General features: G+C 38.3%; 3 protein-coding genes across 4 annotated transcripts; 2 read left to right on the top strand and 1 right to left on the bottom strand.

Moving 5' to 3' along the window:
- The first annotated feature begins 374 nt into the window (after positions 1-374).
- Positions 375-11,447, top strand: LOC145463561 (syntaxin-1A-like). The gene is made up of 11 exons (XM_081447327.1): positions 375-777; positions 942-1,034; positions 1,121-1,220; positions 2,719-2,793; positions 3,729-3,808; positions 4,057-4,165; positions 4,617-4,690; positions 6,190-6,327; positions 7,763-7,873; positions 8,741-8,821; positions 9,250-11,447. Exons 1-10 carry the CDS (start codon positions 745-747, stop codon positions 8,819-8,821), a joined length of 894 nt encoding a protein of 297 aa, XP_081303453.1. The 5' UTR covers positions 375-744; the 3' UTR covers positions 9,250-11,447.
- A 543-nt stretch (positions 11,448-11,990) lies between these two features.
- On the bottom strand, positions 11,991-18,476 carry LOC145462892 (phosphoenolpyruvate phosphomutase). Of its 2 annotated transcripts, none has more exons than XM_081446541.1 (7): positions 18,096-18,476; positions 16,385-16,434; positions 15,575-15,671; positions 14,599-14,922; positions 14,091-14,278; positions 12,840-13,016; positions 11,991-12,690 (listed from the first exon to the last, which is right to left on the bottom strand). In XM_081446541.1, the coding sequence occupies exons 1-7, from the start codon at positions 18,151-18,153 to the stop codon at positions 12,607-12,609; spliced, it is 978 nt and encodes a 325-aa protein (XP_081302667.1). In that variant the 5' UTR covers positions 18,154-18,476; the 3' UTR covers positions 11,991-12,606. The 2 variants fall into 2 exon arrangements, with proteins under 2 accessions (XP_081302667.1, XP_081302668.1); XM_081446542.1 differs by having other exon boundaries at positions 16,385-16,432; positions 18,077-18,168.
- A 699-nt stretch (positions 18,477-19,175) lies between these two features.
- On the top strand, positions 19,176-25,494 carry LOC145462891 (protein phosphatase 1D-like). The gene is made up of 4 exons (XM_081446540.1): positions 19,176-19,574; positions 21,644-21,994; positions 23,123-23,333; positions 23,735-25,494. Exons 1-4 carry the CDS (start codon positions 19,277-19,279, stop codon positions 24,126-24,128), a joined length of 1,254 nt encoding a protein of 417 aa, XP_081302666.1. The 5' UTR covers positions 19,176-19,276; the 3' UTR covers positions 24,129-25,494.
- Positions 25,495-27,876: the final 2,382 nt, after the last annotated feature.

Here is a 27,876-nt window from a genome sequence, read left to right as displayed (position 1 = left end):
GTACAATATCTCAGGAATGATCAGGAATGATGAAAACATCTGCAGGAACATTTTTCTTGAATCCCCTCCATTTTCTTGCCTTTTTTAACTTTACTTTGGTCTATGGTGCTCTTTCTTATTAGAGTGATAACATCATCAGGTTAATAAAATAGTAAAATAGTAACATAATAAAATATTGAAATTAGTTAATGAATCGATAAGTAAATCAATATTTCAATGAAGAGATAGATAAATAAATTAATAAACATTGGCACGCCTTTCTAGGTCTTTCTACAGGGTAATCTTGCAGTTGTCTTGCAAATGGTCGGAACGGTTGTGTCTAACTATTGAAACAAATCAAAACTTCTTTGAAGTCAGCTCTAAAAAAAATTGAAATAAAGACTCTATTTTTTGTCTTACCCCAGCCCCATCCCCTTGCTTTTTGGCTTGTTCATATTCCAGCGCCGGGTCAATGTTTTGCTATTGCGATCTGGACAAACTCAAGACAAAACAGAGCGTCTGTGAACATACTATGTTACATCCAGCACGTGTGACAATCACGGCCAAACTAACCTGAAGGTGAAAAGTTTCTGGGGAAATGTCGGATAGCCTGTGAACAACCGCCTCCCGTACCCTCTCCTGTTGGTATACCGTCGAAGGGCAAACCGCTGACAAAGTCCGTAGGCTGCATTCAACATTCGATCTTGGGGAGGTGGTTTTGAGTTTGTACTGGATATTTAGTTAGTATTTATTCGTGCTTCCAAAATGAGGGACCGATTAGAGGCTTTGAAAACTGCTGTTAGTATAAACTGTTGTGCCAAACGAACGGATGATTGTGTATTTTTGCTGTTTGTTCCATGTTTCTTGCCGGCTAGACTACCGCCTCATGCTTTTATACATCAATGGAGCAATCGTGACAGATCAGATCAAAATAACACGATCAAAACTTTGTGATTTTGCAGGGAAATATTGATGACGATGATCCACAAGATTACGATGAACCTTCGACTACTATTACCGTGGAAAATACCTTTATGGATAATTTCTTCCAACACGTAAGTTCCGCATAGCTATATACAAGTTCCTTATGGAGCCTGTGTATTAGTAATGCCTTGTTCTCTTACAATGTTTTCCGTCTAAGGTCGCCACAATACGAGGTAACATCGATAAAATAGCCCAAGATGTTGAGCAAGTCAAGAAAATGCACAGTGCAATGCTGTCTGCTGCAGTCCAAGAGCAAGGTACTGTGAGATTAAGATCGGTTGATGTTCCATATATGAACGTTAAGTGATTTTAAATCACTAAGCCTAAGTTTAATTTTCCTTGCAATGTCAGAACTTTGCGCTACTAATTTTACATATTTGGTTTCCAGCAGATCATAGTTACCCGAATGTTTAAGTACAATGTGGCAATGATTTCTTAGCAGACAGACTCAGATAAAATGTTATTTCTTAGTCTTTCAATTTCATCTTCAGATTAGTACCCTGACAGCCCTCCAACTCTTTTGCAAATTCACTGTGTCAGTCATTTACTCACTAGTTAATAGAGTTGTCCTGTGAGAGTGTAAACAGGAACTCTAAAGGGCAATATTGTTAATAGGGAAGTGTAAAAAGACTGTATAATGCAGCTATTTAAATACACCTGTCTTAAAAATTGATTATACATGCGCAATTTGGTTTGAAAATTCATGAAGATGATAGACATCAGTGACATAGTTGACAAAAATAGCTGCTCAAATTATGTCATGTGTTTGAAACTTCAGTGTTATCTGTTGTCATTCCATGAAGTAGATTGCAGAGTAGTACTGCACATTTTTTAGTCGAAAAAACACTGAACACAGACTGCAAGTATAGTTTTTGTCATGTGTTAGAAAAGTTTATCATAAATAAGGAACAATGTGATTGACTTTACTGTTGTTCTTCATGTCTTGACCTCAGCCACACTTAATATATTTTCTAAAGTTTATGTTTTCTTGTGAAAAAAAATACATAGAGGACATTACACGTTGGCGAGAAGATATGAATTTTCGCTCACTCGTGAGATATTGTTCTTGCCACTCGAACATAAAATTCATATCTTCTCGCCAACGTGTAATGTTCTTTTTATTATATGGAGAAACCAATTCAACAAAAACAAAAGGCGGGAATCGTGACTTCATTGAACGATACGACACTCACAAAGGTGATATACAGAAAATATGCCACTCGGGTCCCGGATGAAGTGGCGTATGGAATCTACAAGTGGTTTAGTTCCCAGTAAAACACTCTTCTCCATATAATAAAGTGAAATACTCTATCCATGACACCGTTGTCAAATCTTTCAAAAATAATGTAGGTCTGACTTAAATAAATGTTGCATAAAACTATAGTAAATCATAAATAAGTTAATTATTAGTCAATCATCAGTTAGATAGTAATTAATACCTGGCATGAGAATATGCCTAAAGTTCTGTAAGCTATCCACCCAAACAAAAAAAAAGCTACCAACATTTTACTCCCCTCCTTCTGTGGCATTTAAAAAAAGTCTTTACTTTAATTTATTTACAATGGTCAGTGTTGTTTACTTCAATGTAGTTGATATAAACATGTTGGCTGTAAATAAATTCTACAGGTATATTTATGAATAAGAAATGTTAATGATCTTTTAGAAAGATTGCACTTTTAGGTATTTTAATATGGAAAGTGACGCATACAATATCTAGAGTCTTCTTTTAATACTCATAACAAATTGGAATTTTAGAAGTCAAAGATGAACTTGAGAGAGTGATGTACGATGTAAAGAGGACAGCTAATACTGTGAGAACAAACCTGAAAGGTAGGTAGCCTCAGAATATCTGCATTACATTAGGGCCATTTATACGAGAAAAATAACCCACGTAAGCCGCGGATTAAATAAGATGCGAACTTGCCGTATAAATGATACAGTTTAGCCAGTTCACGTCTTACACAAACCGAGGATAACATAAGCCGCGGCTTGTGTAAGACAAGGGTTTTGAGCTCGGCTTAAATAAGCCGCAGCTTATGTAAGACACAAAGCCACTCATATAAATGGTATTGCAGCTTGTTTGCGGCTTACGTAAGATGTGAACTCACACTGTGCAAGTGCAAGTCTTTCCCGTGCTCGCTCAAGCGCTCACGCAATTCCGCAATTGCTATGACAACCAACACAAAAGTGAGGTATTAGTCACAAATAAGCCATGAACCATTTATATGAGCACTTCGAGTCTTATATAAGCCGCGCTTGTATAAATGGTTCAGTTCGTGTCTCATGTAAGCCGCAGCTTGTATAATCTGCGGCTTGTTTTCCTTATATAAATGGCCCTATTGTGTACTTGTTAACTCTTAAATGCGGACATTATCCAGGACATCTCTTTCTTTAATCCAGTCGGTAACCAAAGGGAACCAAGCTAGTCTGGATGGGTAGCTAAGGAAGCCAACATAGTCTCTTCACCATCGATTGCTACCCCTTAAGTTTAGAAAAAAATCGATTTCTACCCCAAGTTCCCCTTGTCCCAATTAGATTTAGTTGGCTTCCACAACAGGTAACAAGATCCATTCATACAATTACTCCTATGTTGAAAGAGATACTGTTAATAGTAATTAAGTGATTCCTCTGTCCAGAGATTGACAAACTATCAGGCTACAACTAAATATAAAGTTACTGAATATTGGCCATAACATGGGCAGCCTAAATTTAAGGAGTTGATTTATTTAATAATTAATGTTTAATATGTGATTGGCTTTATTAAGAAATGGAACAGATGATAAATCAGCAAGACCAGGAATCATCTTATAACAACTATGCAGAAGCAAGGATTAGAAGATGTCAGGTCATAACTTGTTATTGATAAGTATGATAGCACATTTTGCTATTTAGATTATTACTGGGGGTATTGACATGTTTATTCTTCAAGATTTCACCGATAAGGCAGAGAATGAAAGTACAAGTAAAAAAATACTTGTCTCAATTTTATGAACTTACTAGGTACAACTACTTGAAGTTTGCAAATTCCTTAACAGAAGCTATCTACAAACACATGGAATTTGATACTAAAATATTTTTTACTTAAATTTTTAGCACTCCACTCTAGCAAGAAGATTTGTAGAAGTGATGAGTGACTACAACACAACACAATCAGATTACAGGGAGAAGTGTAAAGCAAGGATTCAACGGCAGCTGGAAATAAGTATGATCCTTTCATCTTTATACAGAAGGTTGTTACATTGTTGTCATTATTTTTATAGTCAGTCAGTCAGTCAGTCAGTCATTCTGCCAGTCTGTCTGTCTGTCTGTCAGTCAATCAGTAACTCAGTCAGTCACTGACAGTCACTCATTAAAGGAGCTCAGTCATGGTTTGCGCACAGTGAAAGGTTTAGCCTCAATTTTTCAAATTTGCTGTTTGTAATCCGTGTCAATCTTCTCTATCCTTAGCCATCCTTGTTCCTTGATGGTTTGTCATTATCTCTTTGGTGTTTTTCTATCTTATTAAACTGTTATTTTCAGGTTTCCTACCATTTAAAGGTAATTTTGTATGTGGCCAAAATAACTCAAAATACGGTGACTGAGCTCCTTTAAGTTATTCACTCAGTCAGTCACTGGAATATGTAATAATAGAACTCTCTTAATTTGTAAAACAGCTGGTAAAACTAAGACATATGAGGAAGTAGAGGAAATGTTGGAAGGAGGAGATCCTGCGATTTTTACTTCTGATGTAAGTACATGTATAAGTTATAAAAACACTTGCATGCTTTCACACAAATTAATAGTTAAAAGTGGCACAGGAATGTAGACCTTTTTAACTTGAGCCTCTTGCTTCCCTGGGATATATACAAGACCATAGCTGAATTGAATTATAATACTTCATAATGCATTACTGTTTCATGATGCATACCAGTAGTAACAAGAAGATCTGTTAGATCTTAAAACCGCGCTTTTAAAATTTAACTATTTTCTTAGCAGTACAGTCGCAACGCAGTGTACATTCGAAAGTAATCCTTGATGATTCATTGATTACTGTAGACATCACATCACTTGATCAACACAGACTGTACTATTGCACCATCAGTCGTAGCCGTTGCGAAATCTCCGATGACGTAATAGTGTTAATCTGGAACTTTCTTTGGGATATGTATGGGCATGAAGATACGAACACTATTAACAACAGCTTTCTTTCTTAAAAGTCAAGTTTAAATTTAATATTTTCCTTGAGTAAAGGGCTAGCAAAGAAGTCACACGAGTCACATAATTCAAGAATCGCGTTATCGACGGCTATCTTTAGTACGGTGGTTATTTCCCTACCAATGACGTAATCATTGCATGTCCTGACATGTTCTTTGCTTGGCTTGCAAATATTTCATTTTCCTTCCGATCTATGAACTCGCTGCAATGAAAGAGCCAAAGAATTTACTTCATTTGCCTAAAACCACAAGAAATACTCGCAAACTTGCAAATAAATTAATGACCGTCGCTTCTGGCGAAATAAACTTCCACAGTAAACACGATCTTATTAGTCACGTAGCGAAAGTGAAAGCTGCAACGTTAACGCATTCCATGGCTGACGTAATACCTTTTTTTAGCGTATTTATTAATCCCTTTGAATCCAACGCTTCGATAAAACCAAAAGAAAATATATTTTACCCACAACAAAGGAAACAATATCCGTAAAATTATCCGTGTATTAATGTTTTAACAGCTTCTGGTGGAAAAAACATCACACGTTGCGTGACTCGGAATTTGGCCGAGCGGAGGTCTGCGTCTGGTCACCGACAAAAAAAAAAATAATAAACCACGGGTAAACCTAGAACCGCGCTCGGCCCATGGCCGCGCGGTTAATAAGTTCTTAATTAATTATTAGCCCTTGTCTGTATGTGAAATCAAACCTTGAACAAAATTAGCCTCAAGTCACACTATTCTGTTTGGTTTGGAAGTGATTTCTTTTAAAGGACTGGTAGGACTGAAAGCATGTGTAGAATGAATATTGATTTTTTTTTGGATAAACCTGATAAATGGTTACATGTATTAGGAACAGATAATGGCCTGAGCTTCCACAAGTCTCCTGTAGCTATCTGGACTAGTAACCAGGTTTTAGGTTTGACTTTATGCGGCCCTGTGTTACTGATAGAGAAAAATCATCAACAGATACACATTTAGTAGCTGTAATTCTTCTGCCATTTTATTGCCAACATCTATTTTCTTTTTTTCTGTGCATAGATCGTAATAGAGACTCAACAAGCTCGACAGGCCCTGGGAGACATAGAGGCTAGACACAGAGATATTATCAACTTAGAGAAAAGTATTCAGGAACTTCATGAAATGTTTGTAGATATGGCTATGCTGGTAGAAAGCCAGGTAAGTTAGGTGCTAAATTGATTTAGCTATATCTAGGCGACCAAATTTTTAACTTTAAGTTTGCAGTGAAGAAAGAAATGAATTGCTCAACTTTTGTTCAGGCAAAAACATTTAATTCTAACAATGGGATTGCCCTTTAGGCAAGCTCTATCTGTGATGCAGTAGCTCAAAAATCATTCTCACCAGGCCTCAAGTAGTTCAGTCATCTTTTACTGACAGTACTTCAGTCTAAAATTAGAATTTACTCTATACTTTTCTTACGAAACTTCACTTGCCTGACAGGCAAGCTACGTACAGAATCCACTAGCTGGACTAGAAAATCCACTACAGTGGAACCTCCGGTTCTGACCACCTCTCCTCAGCGATCAGTTTTCCAACATACCAAAAGTTTCCAAGTCAAATCACTATTTTGGAACCTCTTGTAAGCAACCACATCTCATAAGCAGCCACAACCACTTAAAGAGCTAACTGGTTCCCCGTGAAACAACATATGTATCATCACAATTCAATTATGGCATTTAAATGCATGAATGGCCTTGCTCTGGGGTATCTATCTGATCAGTTTATTAAGCGTTCATCAATATCAACATGCAAAACTAGAGACTCACAACTGTAAAATATTCCGTTATTTAAAACCGCAACTGGCCAAAGAACTTTTTACTATCGTATGGTATCTCTCTGGAATGCTCTGTCTCAAAATATTAAGTTAAGTCAATCGTTAGCTCATTTTAAGACCGTGATGAGGTAAAGACTCTTAATGGATAGCTAACTGAATTTATCTAGTACGGAATACTTTAAATGTTCTAATTCTTTCGCTTCTATTGATCTGAATTTTTAAGTGCATCTTAAATTTTATTCACATAGAATTAATTTTATTGTATTTTATTGTTGTTTTGTTACATATTTCACTGAAAAGCCCCTTGGGGACGTGGAATAAACGTATGTATGTATGATAAAAAAAAAGTTTGAAATTTTTTTCAAACATTTTGAGACCACTTGATACATAATAGAGTAAAAATTGGATGATATGATCTTTTCCTAAAATCGTATTTTCACATTGGATAAAACAATCATTAAAACATTTAAAGAAAAATTGCATGTACACTGTACTCTATCAGTCTTGAAAGAGACGACCTTAAATGTCTTAAAATTACCATATGCTAATGAGGCAATTTTTACCCAATATGGGCTAAGCTCTCATAAGTGACCACCTCCTGTAAGCGACAGCCTAGGCTTGACATTTTGGGTGGTTGCTTACGGGTGGTTCGACTGTAGTTACCTGTAGTCCTGGGCTATCAGACAGGACTTTCTGTGCATACTGTGGGTTATTGCAGGGGTCTTTCAACCAAGAACTTGCCTGAAACAAACCTTCATGATTTATTTTGTTATCTAATATTGCTTAGTTATTTAGAGACAGGAACTATTTTATTGGCAGGGAGAGATGATTGACAGAATTGAGTTCAATGTTGAACAAGCTGTTGATTTTGTACAATCGGCCAAAAGCGATACCAAAAAAGCTGTCAAGTACCAAAGTAAAGCAAGGCGGGTGAGTGTTGTACAATGTACAGTAATTCCGTAATTTTGTAATAAATGCAGGAAAAACTTGATAAAGCTGCAGAGACTTTGACAGTAGACTTCTAGATTTTGAACACAACAAACAGGATACTGTGCCTAGCATGGTAACCCATACAATTCTCAGGCCCAGTTCCTACACATCACAGGTTACTCTGGGCAGTACACTGTGTGAACAATTTCATTTGTCTCACCAGTGAGAGTACTAAATAACTTTGACCAGTACTGGCCCCAGAATCTACACCCTACTTTACTAAGCAGTTGCCTAAAGACCACTACACCCTCAACTCTTCTACATAGAGAGTCATTGTAATGTTCTCCTTACTGTCACCTCTTGAAAATAGACCACAAGTTTTTATGGTTTATAGGCTGACAAAACACGCAGGATGTTGGAAGAACACAAGAAGAATTCGTAGATCACGAGCGGCAGGCGAGTGATTTATGAATTCTTTGAGTGTTCCTCCAACATCCCAAATGATTTATCATGCCACTAAACCACATCACCTTGTGGTCTATTGCTTTTATATAATATTTTAGAAGACATGCAAAATTTCCATGAGTTTACTGTCACAGAGCAGAGCATGCTCGCTCGTTTGACTATGATATAAAGCCCCTTGATTACCTGGAGGGTGGAGTTAACATGGCTTCTAATCAGCAGGAAATGTGTAACATGTTACTCATCAACTTCACGCACACACTGTGATAATAATGTAATATTGTAGTTACATAGTGTTAGTTCAGGTAAGTAGTGGATAGGGTTGCTTAGCTCATGTGTTTGGTTGTGACTGTGTCATTAGATTGTAACATTGAATAACTGCTTATTTTTTGTTATTGTCAACAGAAAAAAATCCTTATCATTATCTGCGTGCTTGTTTTATTGGCCATACTTGTCACTATAGTTGCTGTGGTCATACAATCATAGGTATGATTCAAACTTGGGTATATTTATTTAAGAGATATTGGGACAATGAGAGGTTTAAAACTCTTTTTCAAAAACAGAATATTATCCAAATTTAAACTGTTTATCAAAAATTCATTTTTAATCAGTATTTTTTAGGTGGTTGGCAACAGTTTCATGCACTTTTGCTCTGTTGGATATTACCACTCTTAATCAGTAGAATGCTACTGACAACTGTAATGTGAAACAAAATAACTGAATATTGGAGGAGAAGTTGGGTCATCTTAACAAAACAGGTTACCATAGCAACCTACAAATTATCTGAAACGATCTCAGTGCTTCAAAGCATAGAAAATATGTGCTGGAGTGGAAATTTGGGCAAGTTATATAATGTGGATATTTGACAGTCGAATTACCTTGAATTAATTGATTTTTTTCCCCATCTTTTTCAGAATTTGTTTTGACACACTTTTGTAATAATTATTAAATAATAATTTGTTTTTATGAACACATTATCTTCATGATACTAGCAAATAATGAACTAAGATACTCAGAGTTTCACAAAACAATTGGAAAAGAAAGCAACAAAGTGCATTCTTATACTGGACTGTAAATAATTCCATTCAGAAATAATAGTTGACCAAGAGAGTGGTTAGCACTTTGTTTATTGTTGATTGGGTAAATTCTCCACCACTTCTAGGGTTAACACGCCAGTGTTGGTTTCTTCAAATCATAATAATATTAAACATGTTCATTAGTAAATTAGCGTCATCTTTGAATTTTGTTTCACATTTTGTTGATGATGATTTCTTTTTTTTTTTTTTCATACTTACGTGTATCCTTTTTTTGCCATCATGTATTTTGTAATTAACTATCCTTGAACTAAATTACTGAGCAGTATGAAACAAAAAGAAAGGTGGTCTGTTGATAAAACCATGTTTAAACCAAGTTTTGAATTAGTTCAAGTTTTCACTTAAGTGCAGAATAACAATCATTTTACTATATCATTAAGACACAACAGCAGTGTTAAAAGGTATTAATATTATTTTCATCGCAGAGCAGTTAGGTTTAAATAATTGGGCTGGTTTAATTAATCCTAGGTGGTGGTGAATTTTCCAGGGCCAGAAGCAACTTCTCGTTATTAATAACTTTACAATGTTTTAGTAAGTGCTTTCACTTTTACACAGTGTTGGGTCAGTTAATTGGTTTCCTGAATTTCTTTTAGTGCGATGCTTATTTGCGTGGCTTACGTCACGATTGTTATGTGTTGTTTACCAATGAAGAACAAAATATGGTCAACCATAATATCTTTTATACTTATGTTGCCCCTGAAACTCTTTTTAGTGAGCTTCACAGTTACTGTAGTAAATCTTGTTTAAAATACATAAAAGCTGTTTTAAACTACATTACTTTCTGGAAATATTCAAACCAAAAAGCCTCCTTTTTGTGTTGCTGACAAAAATGAATTCACCGATAACAGAGTTTTAAATCTTGTAGTTGTTACTGGATAATCTTAGTTAGAAAAGATGACATACATCAGAATGGAGAAGTGCCCATTTACATGTTTTCACTACTTTGATATTAGTTGCCTTATTGAAATTAGGGCCACACACTCAGTTTCTGCCAAAGTTCACATAATTTTTAGAACTTACTTTGCTCTGTATTTTTGTAGTTAAAATTCTGTAAGTTTGTTTTTGCCTTGTGTTGTAAAGTTATTTCAGCAAGGACATAAAACAACTGTCAATATTATTAAGTATTTTCAAGTTGATCAACCGGGATGTGATTGTATTTTCCAGCTGTATTTATGATAAGTGTTGTGTATCCCCAAATATATGAATATATTGAGTAACAAGTGGAAATTGAGAACCTATTATTCACCAGTAAACTGGTCAAGTAATTTATCATCATCAAACTCAAACGACCATACATGTTTGATCCCAATTCCAAACACCAAGAAGAGAGTTGAAAACATAATGCATAGCAGGGTATTTTTGGTGAACTTTGAGGTGTTTGGATCTGTGGTTTAACTCTGTCTTGAGTGTGTGGTATGTCTTCTCAATCAAATCTAAAACTAAGGAGAAAACTGGAGACGTAAGATTCATAAACATCTATGGGAATTAAGGTCAGATTTCCAAACACTGTCATGGTTGTGATTTCCTTTGTTTAAACTTGATTAAATGAGTTTGAGAAGGCATGAAGGAGATATGTAGACAAGTAAAGTAATGAATCATCAATTTCTAGATGCTGGAGACTCTGGTGGGATAGGCATTTTATGACACTTGTTGATGTGATGCTCACAGGGTAAGGGGAACACAGACTTGATACAAGACAATCAGAGGAACAAGCGCCATTCAAGGGTGAAATCTCGGTTTAGCTAACAGTGGTTATCATAACTAGAGTTGCTAAGAAACACAATGATTCCACATCCTTCTGCTCCTTGTTAACATGGCTGTTTGTTTAGTACATGACAGGGGATACATGTATTATCCTTTGATTGAGTGGTTAGAATCACATTACACCTAATTAACTTTTCCCCACGCTGGCATTTGTTCCTCAACTGAAGATTGATGATAATTCAAGGGAGCTAAGAAAAAACACATTGTATTGTGAAGTATTTGGAGATGTAAAATAAATTATTTTAATTATTTTATACCACTGGAAGTTTTTGTTGTTATGGGAAAGGAGATATTCAAATAAAACAACAGGCAGATGGAACATTAAGACATTGTGATGTGGCAGCAATGAGACTTGACTGCATGTGGGATAGTTTAGCTACAACTAAGTTTGTTCAGTCACACCACCATCTACTAAATTTTGTCATGTTGTTGAGGGCCAAGCAAAATAAAAACCATGACCCCTTTACTTGCTTTTTAACAAGAGAAAAGAAACAGAATGGAATAAGTTGATTTCAAATCTCATTGTGTGCATTATAGAGCCTCTATCAGTACTTAAATTCTATTGTGCATTTTCAACAAACTGTCTGTTTTGCTATACAGAACAAGGGGTAAAATATAGGGCAAACGAACCCGTAACATTGAAATACAAAACCAACATCCTATGTTTGACAATCATAGAGGAAAACGTTAGCTGTACCCATCTTTCATATCTGATTTCTTTGTGTTGGCTTGAACCCAGACTGCTTAATCCAGAGATGAGGCCACTGCCCCCCCACCCCCCACCCCCCCCCCCCCATCCCTTATGAAAGTAGTGCTCTATGAGATTAGAGGTATTAAGAGGTGATGGCTTAACAGCAGTCGCTGCTTGCATGATATGGCTGTTTACAAGAGGGGGTTGGTTACAAAAGGTGGTTGCTTTTAAGGCATCCAAAGCTAATGTTAATCATTCCAAAAGACATGTGGTCACTCCTACACAGATGTTCTTTGGGCTCATCATGCTTGTGAGGCTAGTGGTGGTCCCTAACGAGAGGACAACGTTTATTATTTAACGTCATAAAAAAAGGTGACTTATGACTTTCAACATCACAATCTAGAAAATTTTTTAAAACACCTTGTACTAGCCTATAACCATGTAGTTCTGCACAATGAACTGTATTGCAATCACTGGTAAACATAAAAGATTCAAAGCGTCCATTAAGAAATCTTTTGATCCCTTTATTAATAATAATATTTTTCAGAAATTAAAAGCAGTTAGTGTCTAGGCCCAATTATACATATTGAAATTCTACCTGACATGGAAACCTGAATCATAATGATTCACCTGAGCCTCATAGTGAACAAGTATAATTTTAATATATCTGATTGGGTTTCTTGGAAGACCATAGAATATTTCCACAATTTGTTATGTTAAGTCTATTTTTCAGGTAGGTATTTCTTTTCTGCTTCTTTTAATTCCTCGTCTTTTTGAAGGCGGAAAACCTCCTTCACTGGCACAACCTGCAAAGGAACAAAAGAAGTCATTTTAATTTAAATAGCATTCAAAATTGCAGTGGCTTAGTGTTAAAGTTAGTCTTATTCTTAAGCAGAATGCTTCTGCCAATTTGCATGAAACAAAATTATGTGGCCATTAACAAAAAGTTTCTTACCTTCTTTTCTACATTGACCAAAGACTGGTCATTGTAGATCTGTTGTGTGACATCCTGCATAGCTGAGATTGCAGCTCTCATGTTGTGATTGGCCCAGATCACAAGTGAAACACCCCAATCCCTAAACTGATCTGTTGGTACTGTGTAATATTTGGTTGGAACTATCACTACTGGGCCCTGTCAATTATAATTACAGAGTTCTTTGATTGGCTCAGCAATACGGCAACCCATAAAGATACAAAATTTCCTACTTATTGTGAAAAGTATAAAGTGCATTCAATGTCAACAGTATGAGGATCTTTGAATAATCTTTGTCAGAAGGAGTCAGATGTATCAGTGAATGATTAGTGTCATAGTGGAAGTGATGTATGACTCGGAGTGTGGAGTATGTGACGGAGTAAGAATGTACGCCTGAGTGTAACAGTTTAGCAATGTCGTAGCAATGAACCAATAAACCAGGCAAGAGATACATTTTTAGAACATCATGTTATGCAGACTCGAAGAACTAGAAGAATATGCAAATACACACAAGCATGCAAATAATTTATACGGACTCATCACACCGTCGGTCACGTGATCAGAACTGCGAACAGCGTGAAACCGGAACTGAATATTACATGAACCAATAAATCCCACTTCTGACACCATGTCATAGCAATGAACCAATAAACTAGGCAAGAGATACGTTTTAGAACATAGTGTTATGCAGACTCGAAGAACTAGAAGAATATGCAAATACACACAAGTATGCGAATAACTTATACGGACTCATCACACCTTCGGTCATGTGACCGGAACTGCAAACAGTGTGAAACAGGAACTGAATATTACATAGGGCATGGCCAATTCAGAGGATAGATGAACAAATTTCACCCCACTGCAATTGAATCTCTTACTACATTCCCAAGTTGGAGAGAGAATTATGCGATCATTGGACAAAAGTGACCATTGGCAAATTGTAAAGAGTCCACACATAGATTGGTGTGCAGTCATGAGCAAAATCCTGGTCATTGTATTGAGGTGGCCATAACAGGGAGTTACCCATTATCATAGGGTTGTCAGTATATACAGGATTGTCAAAAGTACCCTGCTGCTATCGAAAATCACCATCTATTCCGGATATGCCCAATCTGCTGAGTAATTTGTCTGATTCTTTAGATAAAGATGCCAAAATCAGCCCCTACTCCAGCAGAAAAGCTGCCTACTTCAACCCTTGTGACAACAACCCTGCATATAAATCATAAAACGTACCTGGTTATTCCAAGCTTTTACAAAAGCTTCAATATCTGAAGGATCAGATTTCTTGCTGTGCATCAAGATTGCATCAGCTCCTGCATTGAGGTAAGCTTCAGATCTCTTGAGTGCTTCATCCAGGCCCCATCCAGCGATAAAAGCTTCAACTCTCGCCACAATACTAAAATCAGGGTCTGACTGTGTATCTGAAGGAAAATGAAAATAAAGTGTCAAAACTGTATCTAGAAGAACCCAACTGCCTTGTTCGCTGATTTGTGGACCTTGACTTTGTCACAGTCCACATAATTTTACAAAATCAAAACTCTGTGAAATTTCTACATTAAAAATTTTGAACCAAAGAAACTTGAATGGTTAATAACAGCAACTCTACACTGTTGAAAGGTAAAATTATGTTACTGATGAAGCATGAGATCAAGATGGCTGAATACTGGTAATATTGTTTTTGCATGTTTGGACCAAGATGCAGTCAAAGTCCAAGGGCAAACAAATGAAGGACATTCAGTACCTTTACAAGCTTTGATCTTTGCACAGAACTCATCAATATCTGCCAGAGGCTGTGCCCTGCCATCCAACAAAGAGTTTGTCTTTGGGAAAAGCTTGTCCTCAATGCAGGCTCCAGCAATGCCTCTCTGTTCAAGTTTTGTCACCAAACGCCGGGCATTATTGAAGTTACCATAACCAGTGTCAGCATCCAGTAAAATTGGAATGTCTGTCGCATCACTCATGAACTCCATCACCTCCATTACTTGTGTCCATGATGCTTCATTGCTGTCTCGCACTCCTAGCTGTGCTGATATTGACAAACCACTACCCCATATACCCTTAAAGCCTGTAAAATGATATCAAATACCAAGAGCTAGTTTTGTAAGAAATTATGATAATTAATATATAATGCAGGGGTCTTCAATTTGATTATAATTAACGATCAGAAAATAATGTTTACTGATGCTATATCTATGTAAGAGATGAGGAGATATTGGGTTAGCATTTCGTTCTCCAGATAGATCGATCTGGGTTTGAGCCCTGGCTGGGGTCACTGTGGTGTGTTCTTGTGCAAGGTGTTTTACACCTACAAATGCCTCCCTCTGCTCTCTCCAATAATTTTTATTAGCAGGATAGTTTAATGTTCAATGTTGCTCCATGCTGGCATTCCACACACCCTTATCATTTTTGAATACTGTGAGTTTTCTCTAAGGCAGACATTCCCAGAAGCGGTTCTGACTAGCTATCTGGCTTAGAGAGCCATGTTCAACATATCAGTATTCTTACATAGCTCCAAGACTTTTACGACAAACTGCTATAGCTGGTGGTATTTTCTTTGCACCCAAGTCTCTTTTGGGAATTGAGAGACAAAGGAGACTTAATATCAAATTTCCAATTTATCCTGAAAGCCTGAGAGCCAAGTTAGAATACTGGTACCGGGGTATGTATTGATATATCAAACATGGCCTATTGACCAACCAACTTTCAATGACACTGACCTGCCTCTTGCACTATTTTAGCACTTAATCCATTATGGGCCTCCATGATAAATTCTAATTCTGGTGATTCCAACATCTTTCTAAGTTGGGTAGTTTTCTGAAAACGAAAACTGTATTTAAGACAATAACAAGTACCACTTTTGACTTATTTAAAACAATTGATTCCCATTCTTATGGTCACATCAAATACAATCATTATAAAAGCAGTCCAAAACACTAGCTGAAGTCATTCACTGACGTGAAAATTTTGTATGTTATGGTATGTGGCTTGGAGTGTATAATTAGTACAAATCTACTAGTGTTCTATCATGAATGCTGTAATCTCTTATCAGCTATGCTACTCACTATCTAAATCCGACAGGGGGCACGCTGTAAGTCTTTGGGAAGGGGTGTGCCACTGGGGCGCTGAAACCCTTACCCTATACTAGACCACGATCAGCTTGATTTTGCAAATCCATTCCAGACTAGGCACCAAAACCCTTACACTATCCCAGACTGGCTATTTTCCAGGCAGATACTTAAATACCACAATCATAGTCCAACATACACTAACTAAACTAATATCTTACAAAGTCACTTCTGAGTTTGAATTTCTATTATAGAACCCCAGGTTAAGAGCCCTATTCCAGACTAAATTATTTATACACTTTTCCGGTAAATTATGCCCCATTCTAGACCAAAACTGTATGATTTCTACACCCTATCTCAGACAAACCTGCCTGAAAACCACGCCTTTCACAGCAACACATACCACCATAGCTTATATTTGAGAGTAATCCCTACGCCTCCCTCCCTAGGGCTAAATCCTACCTTTGGTTTGTTGACAGCCTGTGATGAGCTTAATCGGATTACAAGTTTCTCTGAAAATAAATTTCAACAAATATAATCAATACGATCATACAATTTTTGTAAGCTGTTGTGCTTATGGTCAGAACAGTCAAGTATCAAAAAAGTTCACATTCAAGTGAACTTTGGACGGCTTCTATTATATATCAATAATATTTTCTAAAAAAATATATCATCTAAAATTCTGTGTAAGTGGTGTGGAGTTTTATGAACATCAAGTGTTTCATTTCAAATACAACAGTATTGAAGTATATATACAGAACTTTTATGAACTTTATTGCCGGTTTTCATGTGACGTCATCAATTTCTAAAATAAGAAATTACCAATCCTTGTGAAGTTTTAGTTTCATCAGATGTAAGACCCTCTAATAACTTGACGTTTTGCAAAGTTTAAGCCTGACAGGGTTCCTCATTATGTAATGAAGCACATCGGAATTTCCAAGTTTAAGCATTGCATGACATTAAAATGGCGGCTCAATAAGGCTGTTGAGTAAGTCAAAAGATGAGTTATTGCTCAAGTTTTTACTAACTAAACAGTTCTTGCTCTAGACAAAGTATTAATTTCAATGTATCGGAGCTCTAGAGTAATAACATTTCATTTCAATGCCCACCATGTTTGTGTCCCTCCGAGGGGCACAAACATAGCGACACCATACAAAGCTCTATAAATTTGAGTGAAACACTTTTCCGAATAACGCGCAGATGAAAAACCGTACAGACTTAAAACTTGGCGATGTTATTTATATATCAATCATCTTTCATATCTCAGCTTCTTGACTTAATTTATTGAATGGTTACGATTTTTATTTTTGATGGCGTGACACTGCAAACCAGCCATACCCAAATTATCCAGTATAATCTTTTTACTGAGTATTAGAAAATTAACTAATTTCATTTCAAAATGTTGTCTTAAGATTGATTTTCTTAACATTGACACTACTTTTGTCCCTAATAGAAAAGATTCTTCACAAAGAATGAGGTTGTCCACAGCAACATGACAATCACAGTCTCCTCTAAAGGGAGGAGGGATACATCTGTAAGCCACCTTGTAAAATTGTCAGCCGGAGTAGAGGAATACCAATATGGTAAATATTGTACTTCAGGGTAGTCAAAATAATAATGCTGTACCCCCCTTTCCTTGTGGGACGTGCCCTTTAACTGGAGTTGGTGCAGCCCCTCCCAGCCCCAAGAGGGAGGTGTACATGTCACTCTAAAGTACGTGTTTTGTTTACACGAAACCCACCAAGAATGATACAAGCTTACTTTGCGAGTAACACCACGAGAAATTTAAGCGGTTATCGATTATTGTAGCTGAAGGAATTGCTCCTGTTTTCATTTGGCAATGAATTGATCCCGGTTCGGTATCCGACCGACCGGTAAACTCCACACAATAGTGCACGCAGAATATCTAAGCTTATAATCGCCCTGCTCTAAAACAGCGCTTACGCTACAAGCGACAAAATGAAACTCTGGCAATATATATAAACTTAAGCAGAACACAATTGACCTCAACAATATACCCCCAGAGAACTTCATTTTGTACGCTAGACTTCATACAATCTTAAATGCATTCTGTATGTACACGCTGATGTACACAAAGCAGTAAGACTTTATAGAAAAGCAGCTTCGCGTGTGTCGAACTCTTCGCTGAGAAACAAACGTTTCTCGTCTTTACCTGTTAGTTGAGAAGTTGAGGTAGTGGAAAGCCGACCAAATGCTCGTCGAAGAAACATTGTTTTAGACCAGAATTGACGCTATACCTAACGAAGTTAATGTGACAGACACGGTCGGATCATGGAGACTTGGAGAAAGACTGGAAACTAACGGTAGATCGAGCATCTTGATCGACCTACCGTGATCGCGAGAGCTGTTGTTGGGGTTTCCTTCTTTTAGACTTCCGGCCCGTTTCTCGAAAATTTTGGGCTGCATGAAAGATGATCAGAACGTTTTTCCCCAGTAAACAAACGCACCATCAGACTCGCATGCTCGCTAGTATATTTCTACCTCACCTCTACTAATTACCCGATCCCGGCTATGCGACCTCGATCGATCCTGACCGGAAGGTCGAAACTACTTCCCCAAAAAGTCTAGGCTTGAGAGTTCTAATTTTGCTTGCTTCCTGCTTCGGAAAACTAGGAAGTGAAATATGACGATTGCAAAGGCAAGAGCGGGATTTCGATGTTTCTATTTTATAATATTTTATTAAACGTAGCAATGTAGGTATATTTTGGCCCAGTTGCTATGAGCTGGAGGGGACTTTATATACTGGTAATGTATTTATAATTTTTTTTTTGAAGGGGGCCTCTGCCTAGATCAAGGTATGGTGTATAAAATTATCAAAAAGGATCTTGCGTATGTCCCAAAAATGTGGGACTGAACTTACGTTAATTTAACTTATTTAATCAGCAGATTTTGTTGGGATGCCAAAGAACTTGATTAGCCAACTTATCCCAAGTTCTTCCAGGTAAACAAAATTAACAGTAATATTCGGATATTCAGTGATTTAAAAACCACAATGCAAGCAAGTTTAAACTCGTTCAAATTCGAAGAATCGGGGATTATGACATCACATTTGAACGTAATAAGAATTGAAGAGCAGTCCGCGTATCTGGGCAAGTTTGAACTTGTATGATTTTCATTGCTGTACAGTGCGCGTGATGATTGGTTGTTATCGGAAGTTCAATATTTATGTCTTGTTAGATCTGAGTCGTGATTGGTCCGTTTCAAACAGACAAATTAATCAACAGCTGCGTATTCAGGCAAAATATGACATATTCATGAGAGCGGGCAAATTACAAATTACTCGCCAGAGTTTTGGATGTTATAAGCGGTGTGAACCTTGGCTGTACGTTCAAAATGTCCAAGAGGACGAAAAGCAGGAAGATCATTGTTCGGGTAAATGGCCAAGCAAACCAGGGAGGAAGAAAAGAAATGGAAGATTTTAAACGCGTCGTATTCGATCGAGATCCGGAGCAAGCATTTTTCGCGGTCTTTGATGGCCACGGTGGAAGAGACGCGGCCATTTTTGCCCGGGAACATTTATGGGACATAATAAAGCAGCAGAAAGGCTTCTACTCGAATGATACAGCCCGAGTCACTAAAGCCATCAAGGATGGATTTATGGCGACACACTGCGCAATGTGGAAGCAGATCGGTAAGTAATGGTGGCCTTCATTTTCGATTTATTTTTTTCGCTTTTCTGACGCGTATGGTACGAAACAAACTGCGCCGATCGGTTCTGAGCACGACATTTGAAGAATCGGTCGTATTTCTCTGCCGATCGCCTCGTTAAATCGAAAATAAGTTTTCAGTTTGTATTTATCCCGCCAAAACTTTGTGTTCGGTATTTGTGACGTTCCAAGCGACTCGGTAATTTTATCCCCCTTGTCCCTCCGCTATTCATATGCAAAATACACATGCTTCTAAATAACAGTCAAAGCTGTAAAGGAAAAGCAATTTTGCATAGTAGAGAAAGCCTACAAGAGTCTCTTAGAAGAATGCGTTTCTTTTAAGTACGAATATTTAGAGGCATGTTCTGTCGCTTATGCAGTCTCCCACTAACGAGCTTTATTTACTCGCTAAGCTATACAATGAAAATATTCTGTTTGACTTAGAACGAGTATAATTGATTGTTGCGTCACTACTTGGCTTGATATTGATTTTACATAATTTAAGATGAGACTGTGAAAGTTCCTCTGCTCTGTTACTTCGATGCGGAAATTTTTTTTTTTTTGAAAACCGACATAAATTTACTGCGGTTTTCCATCTGTGGTCGGAAGCGAGGGATAACCTGTGCCTCTGCTTCGTAGTCCCACAGGTAAGCGACACCTGTCCATCAAAGACGATTTCTATGGCAACATGTTCTGGTTTGTTTTCTAATGAAGACGCGTAGCGAACGATCAAGAATATTGTGAAGGAAATTTAAATATCTATTTAGCGTTTGCTTTCCTTCCCTTTGATACAGCTCTCTGTGTCACTCAATTCCGCATCTAATTTCTTGAGCCTCCTTCTGACTCTAGCCCGCGCCCTCGCACTGGCGCTTGCTTCGCTCGTTATTGTATTAGCGCTTCATGCCTTCTGCGATATTTTTTTTTTTCGAAAGAGGAGAGACTGCTAACACACTAAAACATATACACTGTATTTCAAGGCTAAGCCCACAGTAAGACCGAAGCTTTTCCTCGGGATCTCCCGGGACGGCGAGAAAGACCCCTTATGGAGATTGTCGGGCAAGTGATGGAAGTAAGAGACATTCGTCTGGCTGATAGTGCAAATATTGCGACTGACAAAATTTAAGCTCCAAGTCTCTGTGTGAAAGAATCTTTACTCTTAAACCATTTTTATGTAACTTTGGTTATTCAACACTTGGTCAACAAAAAATTATAAAAGCTGCAAAACGGTTTAACCAGGATATAACCCCGGGGATATAACATTTTCTTCATCGTAGTGTATTAAATATCGCTTTCAACACTACCGTTTGTGAAAATGAGGGCTGACAGCCCTGTGTTATCACTTGCACGCAAGATTGCCTGATGTTCTGTTTGCGTTGATCAAACCATGATAACTATCAGGGGACCGGCGGAGTGGGGAGGGGTCCAAGAAGGAGTTCCATGTTACCCCCTTTTTTCTTAGTTTGTTCGTTTGTCAAGTTCCTTTGCAACTTTAATTGGACGCAAGAACAAGCCAAGAATTAAACAAAAACACAATGGCTGCCACCCGTGGTTCCATTGAACTAAATACCCAAACATCCAAACACTTGACAATGTCGCAAAAACAATGAAAAATCTTCTTAAAAGCTTTACATAATCCGTAGACAAGCCCGTTACCCGATACATTAGAAACGCTGGTAAATATCTTTTAATTTCCCACCGCGTTACAAACGTTAAGCCTCTTGGCATGTTTAGACCTGCAGAAAAGATCGATGTCGGTAGGTTAAGTTACCTTGATCCTAACCTACGACAGGGCTTTATTTTCGCATCCCTTTGGTTAACCTCATCGAAGCTTTTCGGCTTCTATTCAAAATGGCAAACCATTTGCCCCTGAACGACGTTCACGCCTGGCACGCATGTGCAAACATGTAAAAGTATGATCACTTAGTACTGTCGGAGTCTGAATTTTATCGCTATTCGTGGGGAGGGGCTCGCCGTTTGAGGGTAGTGGCGGTCTACTTTAAGATAGTTCGGAGAATACTTTTAAAGCGATTGTTTTGAACTAATTCATCTACAGATTCCTGGCCTCGTACAAGACACGGACTGCCAAGTACATCCGGGACTACAGCAACCGTTGTGATCCTCAAGGGTAGAACGCTGTACATAGCTCATGTGGGCGATTCACGCGCAGCACTTGGGCGATTGAATAAGGAGAAAAAACTTCAAGCTGTGGCTCTCACCGCCGATCATAAACCCGACGTTCCATCGGAAAAGACTCGAATTGAGTCCCTTGGTGGAAAGGTCCTCTCTCGGAATGGTGTACCGCGGGTAGCATGGGAAAGGCCCGTCCATCATGGTCACAAGGGGCCTGTCAGAAGAAGTACCCAGACAGAATCAGTTCCCTTCTTGGCCATTTCAAGAGCACTTGGCAAGTAACAACATTCACCTTTGATTATTTTCTATGTTAGAATGGTTTTTATAGAGCTTTAGTTCATTTTTCCTATTTCATCTGATGAACAGCGTTGGCTTTATGCTCGTGGTCAATTGTGGAAATGTGACCAAAAAAACCGCCTTTTCCCCATACATCATTTCCTTGTGTTAAAGCCGCTTTCCGGGTCAAATATAATGCACCCAAAAGAGACTGACGCCGGCTGCACCTTCAAGCGAATCAAAAGAACAAGTGAATCCAGATGCCCGCTTGATTTTACAAAGTTTCTTTAAGTGTAGCATCAAAGACTCGGTTTCCACTGAATTTGGCGAAGTTGACTTTCCCAAACGTTTGAAAAAACGGCGAAACATATTAGACGAACACGGAGGATATTACTGACTGTCTTATCTGTAGAATGTACAGAAAAATCGCAGGTCTTTAGTGCCTAGCAAATTCCCTATGGAGAGTATCGCTCGGATCAAATCTATCTTTTATCTATGACTTGAAATCTTGGACGCTGTGTTGGCTATTGAGACACCCAAGGTCGCTGTTATGCTGCAAAATAAGGAAGTTTTATTTCTAAGGGCCTCTTCATATGAGCCCGGTCAACCGGGCTGGCTCGGTTTCCGAGATCTCGCCTTGCCACTCTTTCCTTCGTAAGAATGTGGATGGGTTCATATGAGAAGCAGGGCTGGCCCGGTTGCCGAGATCTCGGTTTTTGCGACCGATATCTCGGTAACCGGGATGAAACTTTCCCATATGAACACGCCAGCGCGGGTAACCGGGACGAAACTTTTTACACAAAATAGCTTCGCTTTCGCAACATAGCGGCCAAAATGGCATAATTTTTGTCTTGTATGTATTTCCACATTAGGAGTATACGAATTAGCTTTGTTAGTAAAGTTACAAGAGTTCACAAAGCTACGACAGCCGCGAACGATACAAGTTTATGTTCCACCATTTTGGTTGTGTTTCTTGGATTTCATCCCGGTAGGCCGGGCTGGAATTTCCCATATGAACAGATAACAAAATTCGTCCCGGTATCCAAGCCAGCCCGGCTACCGGGCTCATATGAAGAGGCCCTAAGAAACTTACGCCGATGTGTCATTTGATCATTTCCTTGTGTAGGAGATCTGTGGAGTTTCGACTATTATAGAAGTGAATTCATAGTCTCCCCAGTGCCCGACGTGCGAGTGTACAAGATAAGCCCTGGTATGGACAAGTTTCTGGTCATTGCATCGGATGGCCTGTGGGGGATGATGAGAGTCGAGGAGGTGGTTAAATTTGTGCACAATTTCAACAAAGACGACCATTTAAAAGGAGGAGACGTGTCACACAGGTAAGAATCATACTCGACTTGTTTCGCCTGTGAGTCGCTTTTGAAATAAAGCTCAGCTCATAGTCAATAGAGAGAAATGCTTAGGAAACCTGGCAAAGTTCTCTGTTGTCTGTTTTTGTTTGCTATTTTGTCGTTTCACCCTGCACAAAACCTGGCAAAATACAAAAGGTGGTTACGTGTTTTTTGTTGGTAAGGAAAAAAATGCACCAGTCACTCGGAATCTCGAATCTTGTACCTCGACAAGAGTGCTATATGAGGGTAGTGAAATTTTGTTACGTGCATGTATATGTAACAATGAAAATAAAATATCAAAGTACAGATATCTAAGGTTTTGCGATTATTTGCTCAACTACCGTAAACGTCCTGCACTAGTTGCTGATGATTTCAAATTTCCTCAACAGGTTGATTCAGCGCGCGTTGTCAAGATGGCGAGAAAGGGAGCTTCGAGCGGATAACACAAGTGTCATAGTGGTGCACTTTGAGGAGGCTGAACAGGGAGCACCAGCTAATAAAATACCCAGACTAGACACTCCTGAGAGCGAAGAATCAGAGACTGAAACAAAAGAATCTACAGACTCTTCTCAAGACAGCGACAAAACACCGAACCAAGACTCCACGTTATCTAGTGAAAAACCAACCCTGGTTAGGAAGCTGGCGTTTCGCTGTTCTAACCCAATGCAACTGACTTCCTGCGTGAATCTCAATACGAGCAAGTCGTCACCTGAACTACCATCAGCGTTTAATTCACTCCGTAACGAACATTCTTCGCCGGTGGTGTCGAATTGTCTCTCGTGAATGCTGTATGGAAAGTCACGTGAAGAGAAAATCACCGCGGAGAGTCACTTCCCCGCAGCAATCGAATCCTCTGAAAATCTATTTTTAGATTCTCGGGTGTAGTCATGTGCATACACGGCCTGATATGATTGCTTTCGCTGAAAATATAATAGATTTTGAATTATTGCCAACGGTCAAATTTGTTTTCAAAATTTCTTCTGGGTCGTAAATGTTTTAAATGGCAAAAATGAATTTTTTTAATTGTATATAGTATACATATCAAACGCACTGCATTCGTGGCCCTTTTTGGATGAACATATATAAAAAAAGGAAATATTAAATGCGTTGAAACGTAATTTGTAGGTAAGGTATCGCAAACACAGAAAGTTTACTTTTTTAGTGTGCTGATTAATGGCGTTACATGCAAGTCTGCACTTGATGAAATGTAGAAACTAGTGGGGATCTTTATATTGAAAACTTCGCGAATTTTTGACTTTAATTGGCTGAAAAAAAACTGCCTCGGTAGTTGTGAGATGGGGTACTGAGTAGAACTCAAAATAAGCTAGTAAATGATTTTCATAGGAAAAAAGCTTTTTACTGCAGTATAAACTGTATGAACCGTGTTAGGAGTAGGAAATAAGATTTTGGCATCTTTACTAATACGAAAACGTGGAGAGAAAAGCACAAGTCAATTCAACAAATGGACTTAACAATAATTTAGAGGTAATCTGTGAGCGACTTCTAAAAGAAAACGAAGTGCAAGCACAATGTGACGAATTTAAATTATTTATTAGCAAGCGATTTTATGCCTGGACAAATAAAAAAATTCAAGAAAAATAAACTCAATGCAACTTCTAGCGCAACATGCAGTCCAGTTTGTTTATCAATTATCAATATGTATTACCTGCATATTGGTGCTACTAAATAAATAGGTAATTGCAAACGTGGAAAGGAACAGTCCCACGTAATGCTAAATTTCCGCACGAGGATGATTTGGCATATGATACAGGGATATTTTGATCATTTCCGTTGGAATGGAATGGAGTATATCAGTGTTTTCATCTGGCAGCTTACATCAGTGAAATGAGTTGTAATATTTGAGATTTGTCAACCGAAAATTACGGTTTTTCATGACAAATGGCAATCACGCTAGGTAGAAAGAACACTAATATTGCAGTCGCGGAGAAACCTTTTCTACAAGTAGAGAGCACAACCATAGGTTAAATGCTCCCTTTTCGGGTAAAAGTCTTACAGAGGTCCAGGGGCCCGTTTCTTCAACGTCCCGAAACGTTTTTGCACCCGGAAAGCCGTAGCAAAATCTCAAACCTTATGATTACAGAGCTGTTTTATTCACATATTCTTTAATATGAACAGAGGTCCTCTTCATACAACATCTCTCCTCTCTGTAGATACAGATTACTTAAAAATGGCTTTGCGGGCACGATAAGTAGTTTCCGGGGCTTTCGAGAAACGGGCCCCTGGTGTCCATTATTTCCTCTTCACAATCTTTCCACGGCTTACCTTGCTTGGGGAATAGCTTACAGGAGGAAACAAAAGAAGCCTCCGCAGAGAAAAGAGAATGAAGAAAGTAATCTGGCATACGTTCGCCTTACATTACTCAGTGCAAAAATCTTTGGACGTTAAAATTTCGGACGTTAAATTTTCGGACTCTATCTCATTTCCGACACCGAAGGAACAAAGCTCAAGTACATAATTAGGCCTACAAAGCACGAATTAGACCGGAACAATATCTGTGAAAATGATAGTTTTACTGCACCCTCAAGGTTTAAGAGATATACCGAAGAGAAAAAAACACAAATTCAATAAAGCCGTTATGTATCTAAAGCAGTGTCTCAACTAGAGTTAGCCTCATAAAGGAAACTAATTAAGAGCTTTGGAGCTACTTAAAAATTTTATACTGTACTGTAAATATTTCGGACTCGTAAAATCTCTAACGGTTTTATTTTCGAACACTTCTTTTGTCCGAAATTAAAATTGTCCTAAAATTTTTGGCAAGTAATGAGGTCCTGTTAGGGTAAATTCCGACAGGCGACATGGCTCTGTAACGACGACATGAAGGAGCTGAAATTAAATGACGACGAACGACGAGTCGACCGCGCGAAATTACGACAGCGACAAACAGAAAAGTGAAATCGACAGTGACATTGGCGTTTTAATAATTGGACAGCGACTTACAGCGCATTCGGCCAGAAGAAACTGTATATTTTACAATAAAGTTAAGCTTTCCGTGAGTATTGACAGTCTACTAGTTTTGAGGGACAATTAGTTGAAACATTCCGTAAACATATTGCTCAACTACATTCTATATGTGACGCCGTCGGGGACCGGCTGTTTGATTAGAACTGTTTGCGCGAAAATAATATTTATCCTCGTCCAGTTTTTCTTCGGAGACCTGCTGTAGTTTTACTTCGAGAAAGCTATACGGTGAAGCAAAGAAAGTGTATAAATGTCACGGACCGTAATTAAGAGTCGTGTAAGCCCGTCAACCTCATTTTACACTGATCAGGGGCACCCAACCACCGTTTTCTCTCAAATGCTTTTAAACGCTGTTTTAGGCTATCTGGAGTACTTTTAAAGCTCTGTAGGTTATTTTTAGGTTGCACTAAAAAAATTTATCTGTTCGGTTATTCTAGGGGAACTAGAGTATTCTCGAATTTATTAGGGCTTTTTTGACCATTCCCTGAAAACCGTAGGTCTTATCGCCTTTCCGAAAATGATAACTGACTTTTTTTCGGTACCCCAAACGACATTTTTTACAATTCGAAAACAACAGACATTAAATTTCTCATATCACGAAAGTTCGAGGTGACAATTCTCTTCAGAAAATCAGTGGGGATTAAACGCCTTCCGAACAGATAAGTTACCGAAACGATCCGTTGGGTGCCCCTGACCGATATGATTTTTTTTTCTGGATAGGCCCCGTTTTATCTCGTGCGAGCCCCGCTGCACTCAACAAACTTCAAGGAGCAGAAAGTAATTAATACGCACTAAGTTTCAGCATCAGCCCCATTTTTAAAAGAGGCTTTCTGAAAAGAACATGTGTGGTTGTATCCAAATAGCTCTACACTGCAAATATGCCATCGAGTGCTTAGATATCTCGAATAAAAAGCCGTCAAAGAAATAAAAAATTTTTGCTGCGTCTCTATGTCCGGCAGCCGGACAGGTTTTTTAAAATACTCCGTGTCCGGTAGTCAAAATTATTTTTTAAAAATTTCAGTTAATAATGTCAAATCCTTGTTTTTATGGCTGAATACTTCACTGTTTCCACCGTAGTGTGAATTTTGATGAGCCCGGCACCCGGTATACCGGGATTTATAACGTAGGACTATTATAGAATGACCCGCAGTCAAAAACACTGCACTCCGGTTAGCCTAATAAGCACTCCGGTTAGCCTAAAAAGCGCTCCGGTTAGCCTGAATAGCTCTCCGGTTACCCGAAATAGCTCTCCGGTTAGCCTAAATAGCTTTCCGGTTAGCCTAAATAGCTCTCCGGTTAGCCTAAATAGCTCTCCGGTTAGCCTGAATAGAACTCCGGTTAGCCTGAATAGCACTCCGGTTAGCCTAAATAGCTCTCCGGTTGGTCTAAAAAGCATTCCGGTTAGCCTAAATAGCTCTCCGGTTAGCCTGAATAGCACTCCGGTTAGTCTAGTTAGCCTGTTTACGGTTAGCTTTCAATAATGCTAAGGGTAACTCAGAGGTTACTCTATAAATACCTGGGGCAACTCTATAACCTGGGGTAACTCGATAAA

Source organism: Orbicella franksi, chromosome 12 (assembly GCF_964199315.1).
Source record: "Orbicella franksi chromosome 12, jaOrbFran1.1, whole genome shotgun sequence".
In the NCBI taxonomy this organism is placed as follows: Eukaryota; Metazoa; Cnidaria; class Anthozoa; order Scleractinia; family Merulinidae; genus Orbicella; species Orbicella franksi.
Note: the sequence above shows the minus strand (reverse complement) of the source record. Positions and strands in the feature narration are given on the sequence as shown.